The sequence below is a fragment of the Pararge aegeria genome, chromosome 11 (assembly GCF_905163445.1).
Source record: "Pararge aegeria chromosome 11, ilParAegt1.1, whole genome shotgun sequence".
Taxonomy (NCBI): Eukaryota; Metazoa; Arthropoda; class Insecta; order Lepidoptera; family Nymphalidae; genus Pararge; species Pararge aegeria.
In genome coordinates this window covers 9,733,053-9,754,259 of record NC_053190.1, presented here as the reverse complement: position 1 = coordinate 9,754,259, position 21,207 = coordinate 9,733,053, and the positions used below count along the sequence as shown (strand labels likewise).

The window sequence follows — 21,207 nt, the reverse complement described above, 5'->3', positions numbered from 1 at the left end:
TTATTTTTTCTATATGCAATAGTATGTGGAAAATCAAGATTCGCGCTTTCGCTATGTAAATTTCGTCTCATAAAATCGCGTGAGACATAAAGATATTAATTTTATTTGTTCTATTTTTTTTTAATGTGAATGATCGCTATGAGGCGTGCACTTTTGGATTTTCCAAATTTTCTTCTATTTATTTTCAATATATTCAATTTATAATGTTACAATAAAACTGGTAATTGAACTAATTACTGTAATGGTCATGTTCGTGTAGAATGGTGCCAAGAATGCTGACTGCATGTCTGGCTGATTCATATACGTATCTATATATTCATATAATATATTATTTTTTTATTATTTCCACTGCAACCATGTTCGGAGAGTGGATAAAACTTGGATAAGATAAACATTCTGTTTACTTCATTAATTGTCCTTTTCCCTTTGTTAGGTATATTGCATTTTCTAGAAACTCCGATAAGTAGTCGTGATAATTTTATGCTTGAACTTTTTAATACAATTTTAGGTGAAAGAACATTCAACTCAACTCAAATCTTCAACACGTTACAAAGGTACCTAAATTTTGTAACACACAAGTACATAGTTGTTTTCGAAAAACTCTAAATTATCAACGGTTTTAAAATAGGCATAGGTATTCAACGAGGCCTCATTGGAGAGGTTACGGAAAATTTACATAACAATGGCTCTAAAATCTATATCGGAACGGAAAACATCTTTGTTAGTACCTATTCGTACAACGCAAATTTCTTATGTTTCTATAAAGACCTACCTACCTATTCCTCATCATTATTATCAACACTATTAACTTCTCACAGAGTTTTAGACGTAGGTCATATACCCAACACGATGCTCCATGCGGGTTGGTGGGTTTTAAAGCTTAATATTATCTTGACTGACGGCTTCACGTGCTATTCAAGGAATGGGGGGGGGGGACACGCCATTATCCTAACGTAAGGCTGGTACTAGAATTTCTAACTAAGCCTAAAACTTTGTTGCCCGATTCGGGACTTAAGCTTGAACAGTTGAGAGTTGAGCAGTCTGGTGGGACGCTTCGGCCATGGCTAGTTACCACCCTACCGACATCGTCGAGCCGCTAATCGGTTTAGCGTTCCAATACGATGTCGCGTAGACCGTAGTAACCGATAAACGGTTTGATTTGACTTCCATATCTCTTAATAGGTTAGTCCGTTACTATCTTGGACTGCATCGACAAGTTTTTTTTTATTCTACTACAAGTTAGCCCTTGACTGCAATCTTACCGGTAGAAAGTGATGAGGTTCATGAATCGTTACAAGTCTAGAGAACTTAGAAATTTTAAATTCCCAAATAATATATATTTGGGAATTTGTGATTTCTGGGGTCAAACCTGGGACCTCCCACTTCTAAGACAAACACGCTCAACACTGCGCCAAGGAGGTCACTAGTAGGTATCTAACCTGCTGCTAACAGGCTCACATAACTCGTGCAGAGGTTGTCCTTCAAAAAGTATGTCGAATAAAAAACTAGTTCTATTCGTTTCAATGGTGACATGCAAATGTAAGAACATGCATTGTTATGTGGGAACTAAGTAACAAACACCTATTTGGAATACACAAACCATTCAAGTTTTGATTGCAAGTAAGTGAGTAGTGGGTAATATACCTAAGTAGTAGATACAAAAATAGAGATCAAGCGATTTATTGTATTTACTCCGTACCTTTCAGTTTGTCTTGAAAAAAAAAGCTCTATTCAAGTATAACATTAATAAGTTTGGATGAGTAGACTTCACATACCTTTGAGAACATTATGTAGAACTCTAAGGCATGCAGGTATCAGCACTATGTTTTCCTTCACCATTAAAGGAAGTTATATTTAAATTGTTTAAAATAAAAATAGGTATTTAAACGTTTATTAAGGATAGCTCTTTAATTTTGTGGTCGTAGAGTCTAAAATAAGCAAAAGTAAATTACTATCTTTGAACATAAAACTTTGACATAAAACTTATTTGAAGGTCAGTCGTCACCCCTATTCTAATTAAAATGTTTTCGATCTGATTGTATTGGAACAACGGAACAATAAAATCGATTTTACCGAGACTCTTAAAATGAAATAGAGTATTAAACAAGTTAAAAATAGCCTTTTAGGCTATTTTTCATTTCCAAAAGTTGAAAAGGGAGTTCAAAAATGTTTGAAATGTATTAAGTTTGCATCCAATTAACTATTACATAAATTTTCAGTTAAGAAAAATGGCGTGGTCCAAAAGCTGTCATCGTCTCCTGTGGCAGTGCGGGCGCGGAACTCTCTCGCCCCACCACCTTCGCCGCGGAAGCCACCTCCTCTCCGAGTGCCTGCACAGAGGCCGAACACTCTCGCTACCTCCAAAGGTAAGCTGCTTAGATAGACTATGCATGCCATCTAGAATGATGAGGAAGAGATGTTTCTCGTAGTTTATACTCGATTAATCTGTGCCTAACTACCTACCTATTAGAAATAACCTCAATTGACATATTATCTCAATTTGAGTGTATTTCCGTTCCAAAGAGTAGTCTTCGCCGTTATTCGATACACCTCATATTCTCGTTGTTTTCATTACCGGTGATTAAAAAACATTTTGTGATTTTGCAAAGACGTGAAAACATTCTTTGTAGCATATTTTATATCACTAGTGTCCTCTATCGAAACCAGTTAGAATTAGAGTAGTAACTCAGTGCGCTCGACGTACTTCGGTGAATACACAACAGATGGCGTTGAAGGTAATAAGCCGGCGCCGACCAAACGTCACATACGCGTGCATGGTCGAGCACATTGCTGTAGAATACGAGTATAAATTATTTACTTACTATTCATCAACATATATAGAGAAGTTCATTCCGTAAATTTACTTCGGTTTGGTAAAAATATTTTGAATAATATGCTGTCTTAGAGCTTACTTATTAATTATTAAGTTTATTTCAATAATAATACAACCTTAATTTGCAAACAGGAAGCCACAAGTAAAACTACAATGTAGACGGTACCTACCTACTTAATTTGTTATAGATAGAAGAAGTTAGGAGAAATTGAACGGATATCGAGTTGATTCTTCCTTATTTTTTACGTGACCGTAATACAAATTCCTACTTTCATTGTAGAGAGGTTCATTTATTACCTTACCCTTGTAGGAAATATGTAGGTATCTATTTCAATAGCTTAATCATACCTACCTACCTAATAGGTAGTTAATAGGTCCATTGAATTCGTTATGATTTAAGCAATGATCAATATTTTTTTTAAACCTGTCTACTACGGGATGATGATTTCTTTTTTCTAACCTTACTTAACCATTAAAAGTTTTAAAACGCTTTGTTTCTATCAATATGTTTTTTACCGAAATAGCCGGTCCAAATCACCGAATTTTTTTTAATTTTTTGTTGCCAATTTTTTTTCATTTTAGTTTATTATCTGCCTACCCTCTGCCTACATAACCTAAATTGATAGGTAAAACCTAGCCAAACATTTATGTTCTTTACCATAAAAACTAGATAAATTATTGTGGAACCCCGACTAATAACTACCCCGTCATGTCTCTTAGAGTCCCCCTGCTCCACTTTGGTAATCACTGCTCTAGTCTAGCCTATAACTAGATTTGGTTTTTCCTACCTTTGGTCAACGTATCTATCTATTCACATCACATGAATTGCGTTTTAGAATTTACATTATAAAAAATATTAAGGATTTTCTAAATAATAAGTATAAGCTTTAAAAAAATCTATTTTTATTGCAAAAATCAGTACTCTCAAAAAGTATTGCATTTTGAAATTTATGCGTAATAAATACGCAATCCTGCGCCTCTTCAAAGGCAACATTGAATATAGTTATTGCATAGACACTTCTCCACTGGCGTCCAGTCTCTCGCTAGTTTACCCTTGGGATGACGTAGGCTTTGTGTATCTAGGTATATAATATTAACGTAAACATCAAGGTATATTTTTTATCCACGTTGTGAGGTTTTAAAGTTTTGATTTGAAACCTCATGCTTCGTTTATCCTTTACAAAGCACTCGCATTACCGGTCACGCCCTAGTTCTTACAACATAGAATTCCGCTTGAAATTGATCTTGTCATGTTTGCTTCTCAGGTGTAATATTATATTTTAATAAATATCCCTCAAGATTGTTGTTGTTATTGTGACAATAATTGTGTATAATAGTTAGTTCTATAATAGTTAGTATACATAAATTAATAATAATAATCGGGCGTAAAAATTTGTAGAAAAGTTTGGAATTCCTTATTAAGTATAGGGCATTCAAATCTTTGTAACTTTTTTTTATTCCCTCAATGCTCTAGGGTGAAAGAGGGTAGATAAATGCCTTGTTAGACTTGTGGTGACTTGCTAGTCGTGCTCGTTGGTTTTGGGTTCGATTCCTGAGGCGGGCTGGAATAATTTAGGTAGACACCAACTAACTTGACGTCTCTGTTGAAAATTATTAGCAGTACCTATCAGTATGAAGTTAAGAAAGTGGTACTTAGCATCTCCTTTGCCTGAGAAAGCACTCCCGGTTATTACCACTAATATGTAATGATAATTATTGTTAAAGTCCGGCGACCCGCACTGAAGCAGCATGTAGGGTAAAATAAATAAATATATTACTGCTACACACACATCGCCATCCACCCCAAAGTAATCGTAGCTTGTGTTATGGATACTAGGATAACTGATGAATATTTTTTATGAATAACATACAGAAATACTTACAATATACAGATAAACACCAGACAGATATTGAAAAACATTCATGTTCATCACACATAGATTTTTATCCAGTTTTGGGAATCGAACCCACAAAAATTGTTTTTTAAACTTAATTTACAGATGGTTGAATCAATTGATTATTACAATCAAAATTATTATTGAAATAATGACAGATTTGTATGACATTCAGAAAGTGTACAGTTAGGTACCTACTTTGAAATAAAATATTTGATTTGATTTGATTTGCCTTGGACTCAGAAATAATTATAGGAGCGTTTGGAACTTAAGCCTTAAATCCCGGGAATCAAGTTCGATTCCCGGCACGCACCTCTAAACTTAAGGTTATGTTCATATCGCTGGAATGGTAAAGGAAAACCAAGCCAAACCGACCTGCATGGCTTAGAATATTCCAGAATGTTCTCAGAGGCTTGCTTATTCCGCTAATCCAGGCCAGCGTAGTGGACTAAGAACTATATATACCCTTCTCATTCTAAGAGGAGACCCGTGCCCAGAAAAGGGCCACTAGATAGGTATATATAATGATGATGATTTTAGGAGAGACCTATTTCCAGCAGTAAGCTGAAGATGATGACAAGGTAGAAGGTTAATCTTTAGTCAAATTTTTGGAACACTATTGTACACTAAGGTAAAAGTATCATGACTAAATAACCCGCTCTTGCATAATTAAATAGCATTAATTTAAATCTATAATATGTAGTATCATATAGCTGAAGAGTCTGTTTGTTTATTTGAGTGCGAACTATTGGTGAGATATGTAAAAAAATTGTATTTTTGGAAAAGTTTATAGGCTGTATTTTACCACTCTGCCACCTACAGGAATGTAGCAGTAATCATACAAGCTAACCAATCTTGAATACATCCCTACCCCTACTTCCCTACTAATACTATAAATGTGAATGTAAGTTTGTTTGTTACGCTTTCACGCAAAAACTACCAAACCGATCATCACGAAACTCTGTACACATATTCCTGAAGGTATAAGAAGTAATATAGGATGCTTCTTATCCCGAAATTAAGCTCAGTTCTCTTGGGAGAGGGGACCAAAGTGTTTGACGAATACATAAAGTGCTGCCACATTTATGAGGCACATGTCTTTTGAAAAACAAAAATAAAAGCGGACGAAGTCGCGGGCAACAGCTAGTAAATTATATATTTTCCTTATAATCATCATCAACTTATTACCGGCCCTCTACAGGGCACGAGTCTCCTCTCACGAGCGGTTGAGAACATTATGCAGAACTTTCAGGCATGCAGGTTTCCTCATGGCGTTTTCCTTCACCATTAAAACTAGTGATATTTAAATTTCTTAAATTAAAAAAAAACACATAACTCCGTAAAGTCAGTTGTGCGTTGTCAGAGATCGAACTCGTTCCAACTCGGAACCATGAAAGGAAAGCGAAGCCTTGCCAACTAGGCTATCACTGCTTCTACCTCAGCAGCATTAAATTATTGACAACTCGCAGGTTTATAGTAACGTAGCTTTAGTTATGCGACATTATTTTTGCAAGCAAAAAATGAAACTCTTATGTTCTAATGTTATATAGTTAGTTAATGTTAGCTTTTTATTGTAACATAAAATAGCAGTACTAAATCTTTCAAATAGTTTTGATGGCCTGATTGCAATTTTATACATTGCCTTTTTTATACCTTCCCACACTGGATACACTTCCATCTTGTTTGTGTAGTTGTAAGCTAAGTTTAACACTATTTATTGCATGCGGTGTTTACCTGTAAGTAGTACATTTTGTCTTCATACCGTATAAGCTAGTTTAAATTGTTTTTTTGAAATGTAAAGCTGTTGGTAATCCAAATAAAAAAAAATGACACCTTTTACGTCTTTCAATTCAAAGAAATGGAATTCAATTCCATGATCCAAAGACCTATAGAGAAAGATAGAATTTTTTAATTTAACGCTTGTGAATCTGCGGGCGCAACTAGTATACCTACTTATAATAGTAATAACTGAGATAATGCCCACGTATGAATTTTGATTACTCGTTACGTGTGCTGCGTTTACGTAATATAAAACTGAACAGTTTTTTCACTAGGTTCTTTTAATACGATTAAAACTAAATATGTATGCTTTGTGAAACCCTCTTAGTCATCTTAACTAAGGGTGAGCGGTGTCCAATGAAAGTTTCTTGAACTGCCTGAAGAAAGTGTGCAATAGACGTAGGGGCAAGCGACACGACACTGTAGCTCGCGCGTCCGACCAGCCAACACAACAAACGTCGCTTCTACTCACAGTCCGCTCCTGCAAGTGAAAAAGTGTTAAAAAAAATTGTAAATCAAACTTCTCAAAGACGTGCGGTTGTTCAACTTCAACGAAATTAATCCAACTGTGACATGCCCGTTTTCAACAACCGTTAGGCGTCCGAATCACGAGTAAAACCGTGTTAAATAATTTAAACTTGATAATATTTCTCAGCATAATGAGCAAACTGCATAAAATCGTATCATTCTTCCAACCGGACTCTAAAAGTGGACGGAAAAATCTGCTCGGTCAGCAGAAAGTATTCTCCAGTGAGATGAACATACGAACAGAGATTGAGGATCTGAAAAATCAATGGGGCACGCTGATCGGATATCGGGTCAAAGGTAGTATATAAATAATTTATATATTTTTAAATACGTATCGTTTATTTGGTACATCAAACCTATTGATAATTCTAACCACGAAACAGTAGGAACCAGGTGATGGCGTAAAAGAAAAAAAAATGCTCCAGCTATGGGTACGAGTTATTATGTGAGTAGGCAGTGCTTTTTGACTTGGATCAAGTGTACGCGACGGGAACAAGGAATCTTTAAAAATATGTATTATAAAGTTACGTAAAAGATAAGTTTATATAAATGCCGGGTCCTTTAGTAACAAGGTATACGTTGTGATTAAATCAGCTCCAAATAGATGAAGTAAAAGGTTTTTGCCGTTTTACTTTTTGGCCCATATTATCTTATCTCACATGATTATCAAAGCCACGCTTCCCTGTTAAAATATAATAGTGCCTTTTCAACGGTAGGTAACTGTATCTTTATATATATTTGCATATTTTAGTAACAATAACAATAATGGGTTGTTGGGACTCAAGACTTTGTTAAACGTATACATCTGCGGATATTAATCAGAAACGTCTGTATAATGAAACTTCTTCCCCAAAATCTTTATCCCCAGCCTATCAGTGACCCACTTTTAGGCACAAGCCTTACCATTGGAGAAAGAGTGTATTCATCTGTCCAGTGGGCGAGGAAGCCTAGCCCATAACTTTCACGCTTCTTCATTAAGAAAGGTATTTTAGGCTGTAACGATTATTAGTCACATGGTAAAGATAATAACCAGTGGATCGCCGTTCTAGAAGGCTCATTAAAAACTTCAGAGTTTGGAGCATCGGCGCAAGGTTGCCTGCCTTTCGGTATTTTATAAGATATATTTCGGGTGTGCTCAAGATCTGTTTGATCTAGTCAGAAGGCCCACAAAAGGTGAGGGGGGCCTCACCTTTTTACCATCGAACCGCGAGGCGCCTAAGGATCTGCATCCCTACGTGGTACCACGGACGCGTACGAAGCGCTTTGCATCTTCGTTTTTGATCCACACCGCTAGGATCTCGAATACCCTTCCAGCTTCCATTTCCCTCAGTACCTACAATATGAGTACCTTTAAATCAAATCAACAGTGAATAGGCATCTTCTAGGCCAGCGCGCTCCACCTTAGGCAGCATCATCATTTACCATCAGGTGTGATTGCAGTCAAGTGCTCGTCTATAAACATATAAAAAAACCAGGATAGAGAGCCTTACTTGCTCCTGAGAATTAACGAGATATTAACTTATACATTTTGAAACGACCCGGGAGTCGAATCCAAAACATCTTTATCCATAGTGAATCATTCTAACCACTGTATCAAAGTTGAATATTGAATGGATACTAACCATATTTGTCTGAACAGCAGGTATAAAGTAGGCTTATAATATAACATTAGGTACCTACTATTTCATATATCACTAGGCATCAGTTTACATTCTACGTTCTAATCAGCGATTTTACGTTACATTTATAAAACGTGACCATTAAATAAGCAGCCAGCTAACTAGTACCGACTAACGTGCGAACTGAAAAACAAAAATTTCGCAATTTGCTCCACAAAATGCCTCGTTCGCAATCTGCCATTGTTTCAATATTTATTAATGTTCAGTGTGGGATAATGAAAATCAGATTAGGCGTCAACTTTAAAGACAATTGAATTTCGTATTATGTTAATCACGGGTTTCGTGTTTTCGGCATACATATTTTGAAAGGAACAATCATCAACGAATGAAGACGATTTGATGAGATGCTATTGTTCAGTGCTCTAATACATCCTTTGCAATGAATTTCCTTTGGATGTAAGGTCATTTAAACCTTAACCTTAGACAAGCACTTATATAAAAACGTGCCTTGAAGACCCTTGATTTTAAGGTAGAAAGCGAAGCTTATAAAGGCATTTTAGATCAGATTGTATAGATCAAGTGCAGATCCTTAAAATAACTTTAACATTTTGGATAATTTTTGTACGCATGATAAATGGAAAGGTGACATCCTTAAGCCCCTATATAGTAGATAAAGGAGTCTGTTTGACTTGCAATAAGGTTTTCTTAGACCCTCATTACGTTGTTATCCTCGTCTAAACAGTAGTAGATAAGCTCTGTAAGATACTTATATCCTAAAAACATGCAAGAATTTGCAATTATGCGATGTAAAAGTCAACATCTGATGTGCATAGTATTATGGAGAATCTATGTAGTATTTTAAAACTAAAACATAATAAAGGTTAAGAAAATTAAAAAAATACACACACAGATTTGTCTGGTTGATGCAAACAGAAAATACGAAGACTATGTATATATTATATCATTTGAATATAAGTTGCTAGTATTACCATAATTCACAATACACAACCAACGTCTTCACGACAGGGCATTATCAACGATCTGCAAGATCAGCAACATACACAAACTTGTATGGACAAATATGGCGTTAAACAGCTTAAAACGGGATGCAAACGCATCAAAGTGTCCGTCACACAACGGAAACGCATTGCCATTTTATAAACGATGCGAGCATTGTGGGTGGTATCGTCTTTAATCGATTGTCCGACTTCTCCGTTTTTGTTTTGCTTAGTAATGGTTCATATGCACTTAAGCCTGCGAAATCAGGTTGAATTAGAAGTCAGTCAGAGTAAGTTTAAAGCATTCAAACTTTGTTATAGGTTCATGAGTATTCAGTATATAAACTTTATTTCATCTCTCAAAAATACTTCATTTACTATTCAATTGTTCTAATATTCTTGTGTAAACGTTAACAACTGTATATATTTTTTATTAGCATCAAGACGTTTTATTAATTTTATGTAATTTCCCGCTCAACTTGATATAACTGCAAAGGCTATAATTCAGGTTGATGATGACGAAGATAATAATATTATCATTTAAGGGTTTCACATAATAGTAAACAACGTAATATATATAATTTCACATAACTTACACATATTATTAGAAAGAAGAAGTAGCTTTTATTAAGATAGAACAATATGCGAGTACCAGCTAGTAGATAGGTAGGTACCTATTAATATAAACATTCATACATTCAATTTTATGTATTTGGTTATTTAAGTTGTCTTTTACCAATACAGCCATTAACTTTCTGTTTGCTATGTAACAATTCATTTAGACATTCGTGGTGCATCTTTGAATATTTCCGGATTTTCAATACGTCGTTATTCACGACACGGTTTCTTTTTAATAGCTTAGTCATTTAAAGTAAATTTACTGTATGACATTTATATAGTCTTTAATAACGTGAAAGTGTTAAAAGCGATGTTAAAAAGAAAGTGCCTATTGTGGAAACATCATTTGAATGAAGAGTCACTTTTCTCGTCTGAGCGTTGTTAGGTTAGGTCATAGTTTAGGTACTTACTTGATTAGAATTGCAAAAGTCGTATTACTTACCAATGTAGGAACATATTACTATTTACGGAGATACTCGTAGGCCTAAATGTAATTTAAACGTAATTTTTTGAATAACTATTAGTTTTTATGGTAAAAAATTTTAACTATGTTTATTGAAAATTTACGGGGCGATATCAAAGTAGTGGTTTTTAAAGGTAACAAACACGGATAATCTTAGATGTTTTAAAGTTCTGTATAAATTCACTTTCATTTGTTAACTTCAAACAGTAATTACATGCTATCAAGCGGATATAATATATATGTTCCACAAACTTTTGAAAACAGACGATAGATGGTATAACGTTTAAAATATGATACTATAGTCCGAAGAGAACCATATTTTTTTATTATAGAGCCTTTATCGTCGGGTGTATAAAAATTTTGCAAAGCAGATAACTAATTTAAAGAGAAATCGACAAACCAGGCATGTGTTATGAATTCAAGATTGAGAAACAAGTACCGTCTGACAAGATCTCGAAGATAAAACATGGTAGTGGCAATGACATTGATTAAATTAGAAATTTATGTAATTTATGAATTTACATAAATTGACGAGAGAAAAAATTGTATAAGATGTATGTAGCAATGTTGTAAGTGTTTACGTGTCTAGATAAAAAGTGGACGTGATGTGACGAAGTGTAACGGATAATCTCTGAAACTGTTATGTAATTTATCATAAGTCGGAAATTGCTAGATTTTGAAACCGGTACAAATCGTGTCAATCCACCCGTGGGTGGATGTTTCTTTCGTTAGAAGAAAGTGTGTTGTAGCATGTGGGCAGTGATTCCAATTTATCGCCGACGAAACGTGAATGGCTAATGCCTACGCGTAAAAATTGCAATCGGAATTAATTTCAGCCAACTATCTCTGTTGTGTCTGCGTTATTGGTCAAGTGGTTATGTCACGAGGGTTTAAAACCCGGGTCGGGCATGTTAAAAATTTTAGGTATAATAAATAAATAAGTCTATCCATTTCTATAGATTTATAAAAGAACTATAACAGGTAAAAATCCGGACATTGAAGATATTTAAAAAAAATTTTTGGGGCGCACTCTACAGCCGATACTGAATCTGAAACTGTAATTTTTTCCATTCATGTCTGTCTGTCTGTCTATCAGTATCTGGGCCGCGCATCATGCTGAAAATACTGGATGAATTCAAATGAAAGTTTGCACGATTTTAGTTCATACTACAAGGTAGGATATAGGATACTTTTTATCCCGAAGTTCAGCTCAGATACTTTGGGAGATCAAAGTTTTTGACGCTTTTACACCATAACTCCGTCAAATGTTAACCGATTGAAATAATACTTTTTTAATGGAAGGTATCAGTTTAGTTAGATCTGATGAACGTGATGGGAGACATAGGACAGGACTCCTAAGCAAACCCCTCACTTAAGGTTTAAGGTTTTAGGTTAATATTGAATACATCAATGAGGATTCAAGTGCTAAGACTGAATGAAAAATGTTAGAAATTTCGGTTGGTTGGTTTTGCGTGGTTAACCTTAAGGATACGAATCAATTAGCGATTCTATTTCGATTCTTCATTTAACGATTACTATTCGTAGTTAGGGGCAGTAGCTGAGACTATGGATACCAAAATACATTTTAAACTTCCAAACGCGACCACCATTTACTGACTTGGGTCAACGTTGCTTACCCAACTGCTACTGTTAAGCCAAATAATATTGTGAATAGGCAAAACGGGAGTAGGTCCTCGGGATAGGCATTTGCGATTGGCAATGTTTACGTGACTGAAAGTTTCAAATAGTGGGTGATTAAAGTTATGATAGAAGTACAAATGTATTTGGTAATGATTTCTATGCTTTTTTCAATAATATTTAAGTTTCATTATCCAAAGCTTTTTAGTAATCAAGTTGAGATAAACTTTTTCATCCTAAGCAGACCATTTAATGGGACTGTTTTTTATCCTGGAATGTGTTGCTAATGGACCTTAGGGTATGCGGCTCCGAAAGATTAAAAACAAAATGCTCAATTAGTACCTACTTTCATTAAAAAATAAATAAAAGAGTTTATACTTACTTACGTTTAATACTTTACTTTAAACTCAGAAAAAATTGTAATAATTTGTGATTGGAATTGAGTAAATTATATTTTATTTTGTCGACCTTCGTAATTATCCCTTAAAATGATCAACTTAATTTATAACGTTATTTATAATGTATTTTAATTTCAGAGGTTTATTTGAATTTTTAAATACTTCTCATACATACGTGCTTAACGTTGATGTTATTCTATTATTTATCTTGATAGTAATAGAACGAAGAATGGGGATTAAAAAATAAAATAAAAGTTCAAAGTGTAATGTGGATATAGTCTATTTTTCCTTCGCTAAAAGATTTAGAAGTTTATTTATAGCGCGTATATTTGATGAAAACTTTAAAAAAAGAATATTCAAGTATAAAAACTAACTACTTAGACTCGAATTAGCTGAGTCAGTTGTAACTCAATTATAATTATTGTTTCGCTCCATCCGATGTCATCGCGTCGTCAGATCTCTTCCTCTATTGCTATGTTCAAAGCTCACCTCCGGGAATCCAATCGCCAGCCACTCCCACGCCTTATTTATTACTTCCTCACCTTCTAATTGTTCCAAGAAAGCTTTAAAAAAATCTTATAATTAAAAGTATGCGCAAAGGCATTCATTTTTAACTTTATGTGACAAAACCAACACTTCTAACTAATAGCAATACGAAATGGTATTTGTTGCCCTTCCTTCACACCCTAACAACCAATCGACTCTGCTGCTTGGCATAGAGAACACTTATGACTACTATAACTTTAAATAGAAACACCATGTACAATGATAAAATAAACTTAAGTTCAAAAATTAAATAAAAGAGCACCTTGCCTGCCGGGGACATACTCAATTTCTTACTTCAATATTACAAACGTGAAAGTTTGTGACACTAACCTCTCCTAACCTTGGAAAACAACACAGACTTTTTTTTACCACGGAACAATCCATGGTTCTCGCGTTCCCGACTTGTCAGAAAGTTCTGTCCTTTTTGTTTAGTGCACAGTGGCATTACATACATAAACAAAATCACGGCCTACCCTAAACACTAAGTTTAACTCGTTTAACAGGATATCTTTTCTTTTTTATGGCACCTTACTGCTTTATGTTTGCATTGGCTAAAACCCTGTGCCCGCCTCTGGTTCAGCTCATATTTGACTTTTTTACACACTTTCTCAATAAGTTGCTGGATTTGTGTCCTCACTAAACTTAGTGTTGGTAGACCCCCAAAAGATGGACGGATGAAAACAAGCGAGTCGCAGGGAACCGCTGGACCCAAGCGGCACAAGACCGTGGTATTTGGAACTGCCTACAAAATACCTGCGCCCAGCTGTGGACGTCCATTGATTGACATGATGATGATGATAATGATGAGTGTTGAATGATGACTTCTCTAACTAAAACAACATAATATGTAACATTTAACAACACCTTATAAATTTAACCTAACCTTTAACATTTCGGATGTGAAGAAAAAATTTAGCTTTTATCAAGACTCTTTGTTACAAAAAATATAGAGCAAGAAGATACGCCCTGTTGAGTTTGCGAAATTTTGTATTTTTATAGCTCTCCGCATACACCTACCTACTCCGAGTATCTTAATCGGGGCTTAAAAGATATATGCAGAATCGTTACGTAAAAATTATTTCGTAAATTATACTCGTGTGCCGGTGGTAAACTCTAAACAACTTGTATTACGTTATAGCAAATAAAGATAACGCCACTATGATTATTGGATGGGAGCAGGCGTTACTTTACGGAATTCCATGATATAGTCAGTCAGTATGATACAGTCAGATCAGTTAACATTAAGCTAAATTTGCTATAATGTGTGAAAACCAGGCAAATCTATAAATAAATAAATAAATAATAAAATATACGACAATACACACACACATCGCCATCTAGCCCCAAAGTAAGCGTAGCTTGTTTTATGGGTACTAAGATGACTGATTAATATTTATGAATAATATACATAAATACTCATAATATACATATTGACACCCAGAAACTTTCATGTTCATCACACAGACATCTTCCAGTTGTGAGAATCCAACCCACAGCCTTGAACTCAGAAAGCAAGGTCGCTAACCACTGCGCTGTGCCATTTAAATTTCTTGAATCCTTATAAACCAAACCAAACAGATTATTCAAAATGTACTCTTTGTGGAGGTGACTTGCAGAGCTCGGTCGTTTATACTGAAAGTAACATAATATTGTCTATATTTGACTATAAAAATAATCATTAGGCAAAAAGTGTAACCAAATTTAAAAGTGCAGCCATTAACGCTTCTGTTACACTCTGAAATTACTAACTTGTATTGCTTTTGTGTTGAAAGCTATTATGATTCTTACTGTAACGTATTAGAGACTAATATCGTATAAGAAGAATATTTCTTTAGGATAAATGCTTAGTTCCGGCCCTTCCTGTTACGTTTGCTTCACCAATTAATGCATTTTTTCGTGTCTCGCATTTCGATCCTTTTTCATCTTCAAAGGCTTACCAAAATAATTAAGACATCTTCACTTTAGTCTATTTAAATTTATTACCAAATTTTCATGCGTTTATGTTGAACTTTAATTATTCAGCAATCTAACGATTGCTGAATAATTAAAGTAGGTAATTTTTTTTTTCCATTTTGGTAATAGAATCTGAATATTGATTTAATTTATCTTGTTGGGTATAGATATCGGTGTGTATTATAATGTTTTATAAAATTATTCTCTTACATCGACAGCCCCTTTAATCTGTCTGGGCAATGTTTTAACTTAGTTTTATTAAATGCACTAACAATTTAATGCAGTTAAAACAGCGGACCGCGGATTCAGAATTTTTCTTTATTTTTGACTAATAAGCTTTTACTCTTTTTTTTTTTATAAATAATTCTATTGAAGAAGATTTTAAAATGTTTGACCACCATGGCCGCCATATATTAACGAACACCCAATAATGTTTTCCTTCAGAGCAAATTTTTCTGTCCAGATAAAAAAGTTACACTTAAAAAATCTTAAGTACTATATAAATAAATAAAAATCACACGTATAAAAATATTTCCTTTGCCATGTAGCTATAAAAATATTTGGCTATTAGTAAGAAACTTTCAAGTAAAACCTACGCAGTGTTTAGCATCTTTTAACGCATAGCGTTTCTACCTATTGCCTCATTGCTTCTTAATCAAACTTCTGGACAGGAACTGCTGAATTGTAGTCAAAAACATATAAAGGGGAATACACATCAACGCCGGCGACCCGCTTAAACAGCCCGACGGCTTTGTTGCGGCGGGTAATTTGGCGGCTCAACAGCTCGTCACAAGTTAGAAAACTTTTTGCAAACTGTGGTTTTATATTTTATGGGAAATATATATTGAATTTTCTCTGGTCTGGTCGGACGGGAGGCTTCACCCGTGTCTAGGTATCCTACATATAAATACGTGACGCCAAGTTATTAAGAATTATGTTACAATGTGGCGCAGAAACCGATTATAGTCTTTAACTTGTAGTGGTATATATAAAAAATCCTTTGTCGGTGGCCCGAGATCGCCAACTTCTAAAATTAATGGGCAACTAAGCTTGCAAACATTGGCAGCTAAAGTTACAGCGTCTTAAGTCCCCGGTAAATAATCACGATGTCGCCGATTAGGTTTCAAAATGAAGACACCAAGTTTGAGACATTGCTTCTTTGATTCAAATAAATGAATAATTACTGACGAATTTCACTTTAAATATTCATCAATAGTATAAAAATAATGTCTATTTAAATATTGAAATAACTTATATTTTAAAAAAAATATGTCATTTATTGTGGTTTCATTTTGTCAGGTAATTTATTAAATATTTTTATAGCCATAATATAAAAACTATTGTTATAGAGAGCGGTTTTATGTGAGACATTGCTTCTTTGATTCAGCTGAGTGTGTTGACTCCTTAATACTAGTAAATGTCAGTAGGAATTACAACAGGCCCAAGGTGCGGCTGAGTTAGGTAAGAGGTCAACAACACCTAGATTTCAAGCCTGAAGACACTAATAGTTTACGGCCGCTTATGCAATCTACTCATGTGCTTCTCAAATGATTGTTGGAAACGCTATAAAATGTGTTGTGTAAATGAGCATTTTGTGTCCATTAGGTAAAGTTTGCAGGGTTTTATGAGCGGTGATAACCTAGTAGTTTTTCGGGCTTTCGGGGCGTCCGACTTCTTTCCTGTATTAAAATTTTCAGAGTTACGAGCGTTTTTAAACAATTAAATAGCACTAGCTTTTACAGCGAAGGAAAGCCTTGTGACGAAACCTGCATTTTACGCTGAGAGTTCTCAAGTAGGTAGGTTTGTAAAGTAAGGTTTGTGAAGTCTTCAAATTCGCACTTGACCAGCGTGGTGGACTGCGGCCTAAACCCGCGCCCGGTCAAATAAAGTTAATTAGCAGACATATAAGTGGTATACCTACGGGCCTTAGGTATGCCACTAAAAATTTAAATGTAGGCTTTTTACCACTCGTACAATGCCTACCCTTAAGTTTTAATAACTCTTACTGGGGATTTTCTTCATTTTATATCATATGCCCGCTTAGTGCATACCCTCTTTGCATGCCAATGCCTACGGATATATTAACGAAATCATAAAGGTTCCAATTCTGCTATTTGACTATGGAACACGAACTAGGGTTCTTAAGAAAAAAAAAATTCTTTCTTATCCTTAAATCCATACTACCAAAAATGAGAAATATGATAAAACAAATACAAAATACCACTTCTTGTGGCAAGAAACATATACCACATCTTGTACAAGTTATGAGTTGTTTAGTGAAAATCGATTGGTGTGAAAGGTATATTTATGCCAAGAAATCTTCTTTGATTACGCGTTACTTATGCATTGCCTTGTCCGTCGTTAGTGAAAAAGAACATAAAAGAGTCAGGGCGTTGAAATAAAACAATGATCCTATAGGTTTCGTGCCTAACGTAGCTCATTTTTGGCACTAAAAGCTTTAAAGTGTAGCGATATATCAATTTGAATGCTCATGAGTAACCAGATGCGCAATTTTATCGTTTCTGGCTAGTTTTCAAGTGCCGAAAACCCATTAGTGGAGTATTATACGATGTGTAGTTATTACTTTCAGATAAGGATATTTTTGCACAAAGAGCATTAGTCGTACCTTACAGGATGAACATTTCTCCTTTGATTAACTCGTACATAAATCTCAGAAATATAAAAGGAACACCATGAATGGTTGCGTTGGATTTTGAAATTAAACATGATGTTTTCCATTGACCTATGCAATTCTACCTATACAGTTCAATTCAATTCAATTTTATTTATTTACTGGAGAAATATGTAGATCTTAACTGTACCACGCCATGTTGGCATGAAAATTGTTGTCAGAGTAGTATTTAAATCTTAATTGATGTTACTATTAGGTACAATTAAGATATTGGCGATTACAATAATATTTATTACAATTATGAAATAAGGTTTATAATAATACAATACAATAAATAAAATAATAAATTTCAATTTAGTTTATATGGGCACATGACAAAGAATACAAATAAATTAATAATAACTGACGAATGTCATTTTAAATATTCATCAAATAGCATAAGAATAATGTCTATTTAAATATTAAAATAACTTATATTTTTAAAATTTTATGTCATTTAGTTGTGGCTTCATTTTGTCAGGTAATTTATTAAATATTTTTATTGCCATAATATAAAAACTATTGTTATAGTAAGCGATTTTTTGTGCTGGGAATCTTAATCTATTTGTATGACCTTTATGTTCAAATTCCGTTAACAAGTGTCTCTTCTTTTTTAATTTTCTTGCCCTTATTCCACATTACATATAATATGGGTGTGGCATATGTCTTTACTAAGACTTGTTGTTTTGTTTTTAGCATATTTTTAACGACCGATCGCCTGTCTGACTTCAATACTCCTTGGGAATATTTTTGTTGGTTTTATTAGTTTATCTCATTTTTCCGGCGCGGTTCGCCATTTCAGCAGCCGTCCATCGGTTCTCCAAGCTACTCCGATTAGATTGCTTAGCTATAAAAATATAGTTTTCGAATTTTAAATAAAAGTTGGTCTGATGATTTACAAGACATTAATTTATTCAAATCAATTAATTTAGGTAATTTATACCGGAAGAATGAACGTATAGAACACGAATCGAATTGAGGTGCGCTATCGGTTTCGGAATTACATAATGTTAAAAAAGAAGTGTTACACAAAGTGTATCATATTTAGTTTTTACTGTGACACCGTTTTTACAGTATGTGAAATTACACTTACAGTAAATTAAACTTAATGTTCATTACGTTAAGCTTGCTTGTACAGTAGTACACCGCGAAAAGCAGGAGAATCTGTATAAAGTATTTTAGAATTTCTTCAATCTTTATACTCCACACCAAACAGACCGTTAGCAATGTACTCTCTACTAGTGGCGTGGACCGGGTTCCTTACCAGGGTATGCATTTAACAGGTCAATTGCATAAAAAGGGCGAAAATTCTTCTTCTATATGAGTAACATATCAATTAATGGAAGGGCGAGTCAGTGAGGGTAAGAGTATCTAACAGTATCTTTTAATTTTAGAAAATTTGCAAGTGTATTCTAATTATTGCTTTCGGATCTTTATCACACAGTATAAGATAAGGTTACAAGTCCCGCAGTGTACTTAATACATAGTGTGTTGATTTATTATTATATTTTATTTACGACACCCCGTATATCTCTACTAATTTGGATACAATATATATTATGTATTTTAATGTTAAGCCCTGTCGCAACAAGTAATAAAATATATCCCATTAAGCGCATGGGCGGTTACTTTTTTATATAAACAACTATATAGCTATTACGACATAAAACAGGTCCAATTTATTTATTTCGTGGAAATTACAAACCAAAATTTTATATTTAATTATCTTTAGCGAGTGTGTTTGCAGCGTGCGTCCTGTAACGGTTTTATTATAGGTAAATATATTTAAAAAAACGGTTAGGTGTGAAGTGGGCAATACACATAAAGGGTTCCTTAAAATTATTAAGATCGAGCGTAAAACTATAAACAAACGCATTTTTTATAAAAGGGACACAGGGAAGTTTTATTGCCAATTTTTTTTTTAATTTTATTATTTTTTGTTATAGCGGCAACAGAAATAAACATTTTGTGGAAATTTTAATGCACTCACTATTACCTACGGATCATTAGATACAGCCCGCTGACAGACAGGATAAAATAAAATATATATGATTGTTAACATATAATAACCGTTGGTAACAAGTAGAATTAGTTTATTTTATTTATTTTTATGTACTGTTTTTGTAATTATGAATGTAAGAATTCATAAGTGAGTCAATTCCTTATAATGGTTGCCTGGAAAAAATCACTTTACAAATTTAAATTACTTGCACCTTTGTTTTTTTTTTATAATTTCTGTTTTGTTCTTTTGCGCAACTAAGTATTTTTGATTGGTTGCTTGAAATATACATTATATATTATTTTTTGTAAACGGCGCTATCGCTTTTTTTGAAATTTTTAGAAGCTAAATGGTAGAGTACCTACTATAAACATTACTAGCAAACCTTTAAAATATCGCATTAAAGCGTAAGGCGATGAAATATTTTAAACTTTAATTAGATTTTTAAAACCAAGCAATGCTGGACGAAACACTAAATTACAAATAATTACCTAAACAAGTAAGGCAATGGTTGCACGGAGATCGTGCTCTCACTATGACATATTGGTCAGAAATAGATTATGTTCGAGTTTACAATCGTTTATTTCTTCAGCTACCGTTTGGGGATATAAAGTGCTGCCATTCGGTGTTTTATTAAATGAGTAATAGGGGCTATAAAGCTGTTTTATTTGCTTTTCTTTTTATTTGCGTAGGGTTTTATGTACTCAACTGTATACGTGATTGAGTGGGTCTTTCTTTTACGGTTCGCTGCGTGCTGGCAGAAATAAGCATGGTTGTACTTCTCCGGACGAGCTCGGTCATGATAGCTCTACTACTACTTATAAATTGTTGTAAAATATGCAAGTTTTAGTCAGAACAACGTATTTATGATATTAGTATACTTATTTTAAAGCGGTGATAGCCTAGCGGGTAAGGTTTCGGCTTACCTTTTCGGGGAACCAAGTTTGAACCCACCTCTTTGAACTTTTCGGAGTTATGTGCGTTTTTAAATTTAAACAATTAAATATCACATGCTTTAACGGTGACGGAAAACATCGTACGGAAACCTGCACGTCTGAGGGTCTCCATAATTTTCTCATGTGCGTCTGAAGTCTACCAATCTGCACTTGGCCAGCTTTGTGGACTGCCGCGGCTTAAACCCTTCTCATTCTGATAGGAGACCTTGGCCCTATAGTGGGCCGTTAATGATGATGATGATGATGATACGTATTATGAAGCGATTGTTGAGCCGTCTAGTTCTAGAATAGAATTACAATTAATTCTGAGTGC

At 34.3% G+C, this 21,207-nt stretch overlaps 1 protein-coding gene across 1 annotated transcript in view; it reads left to right on the top strand.

Moving 5' to 3' along the window:
- LOC120627343 overlaps positions 1–21,207 on the top strand; it is a 133,877-nt gene that overhangs the window by 64,688 nt on the left and 47,982 nt on the right. Inside the window, exon 5 of the mRNA XM_039895327.1 lies at positions 2,220–2,366. Coding sequence (XP_039751261.1) covers positions 2,220–2,366 — 147 coding nt within the window. The remainder of the gene's footprint in view (positions 1–2,219; positions 2,367–21,207) is intronic.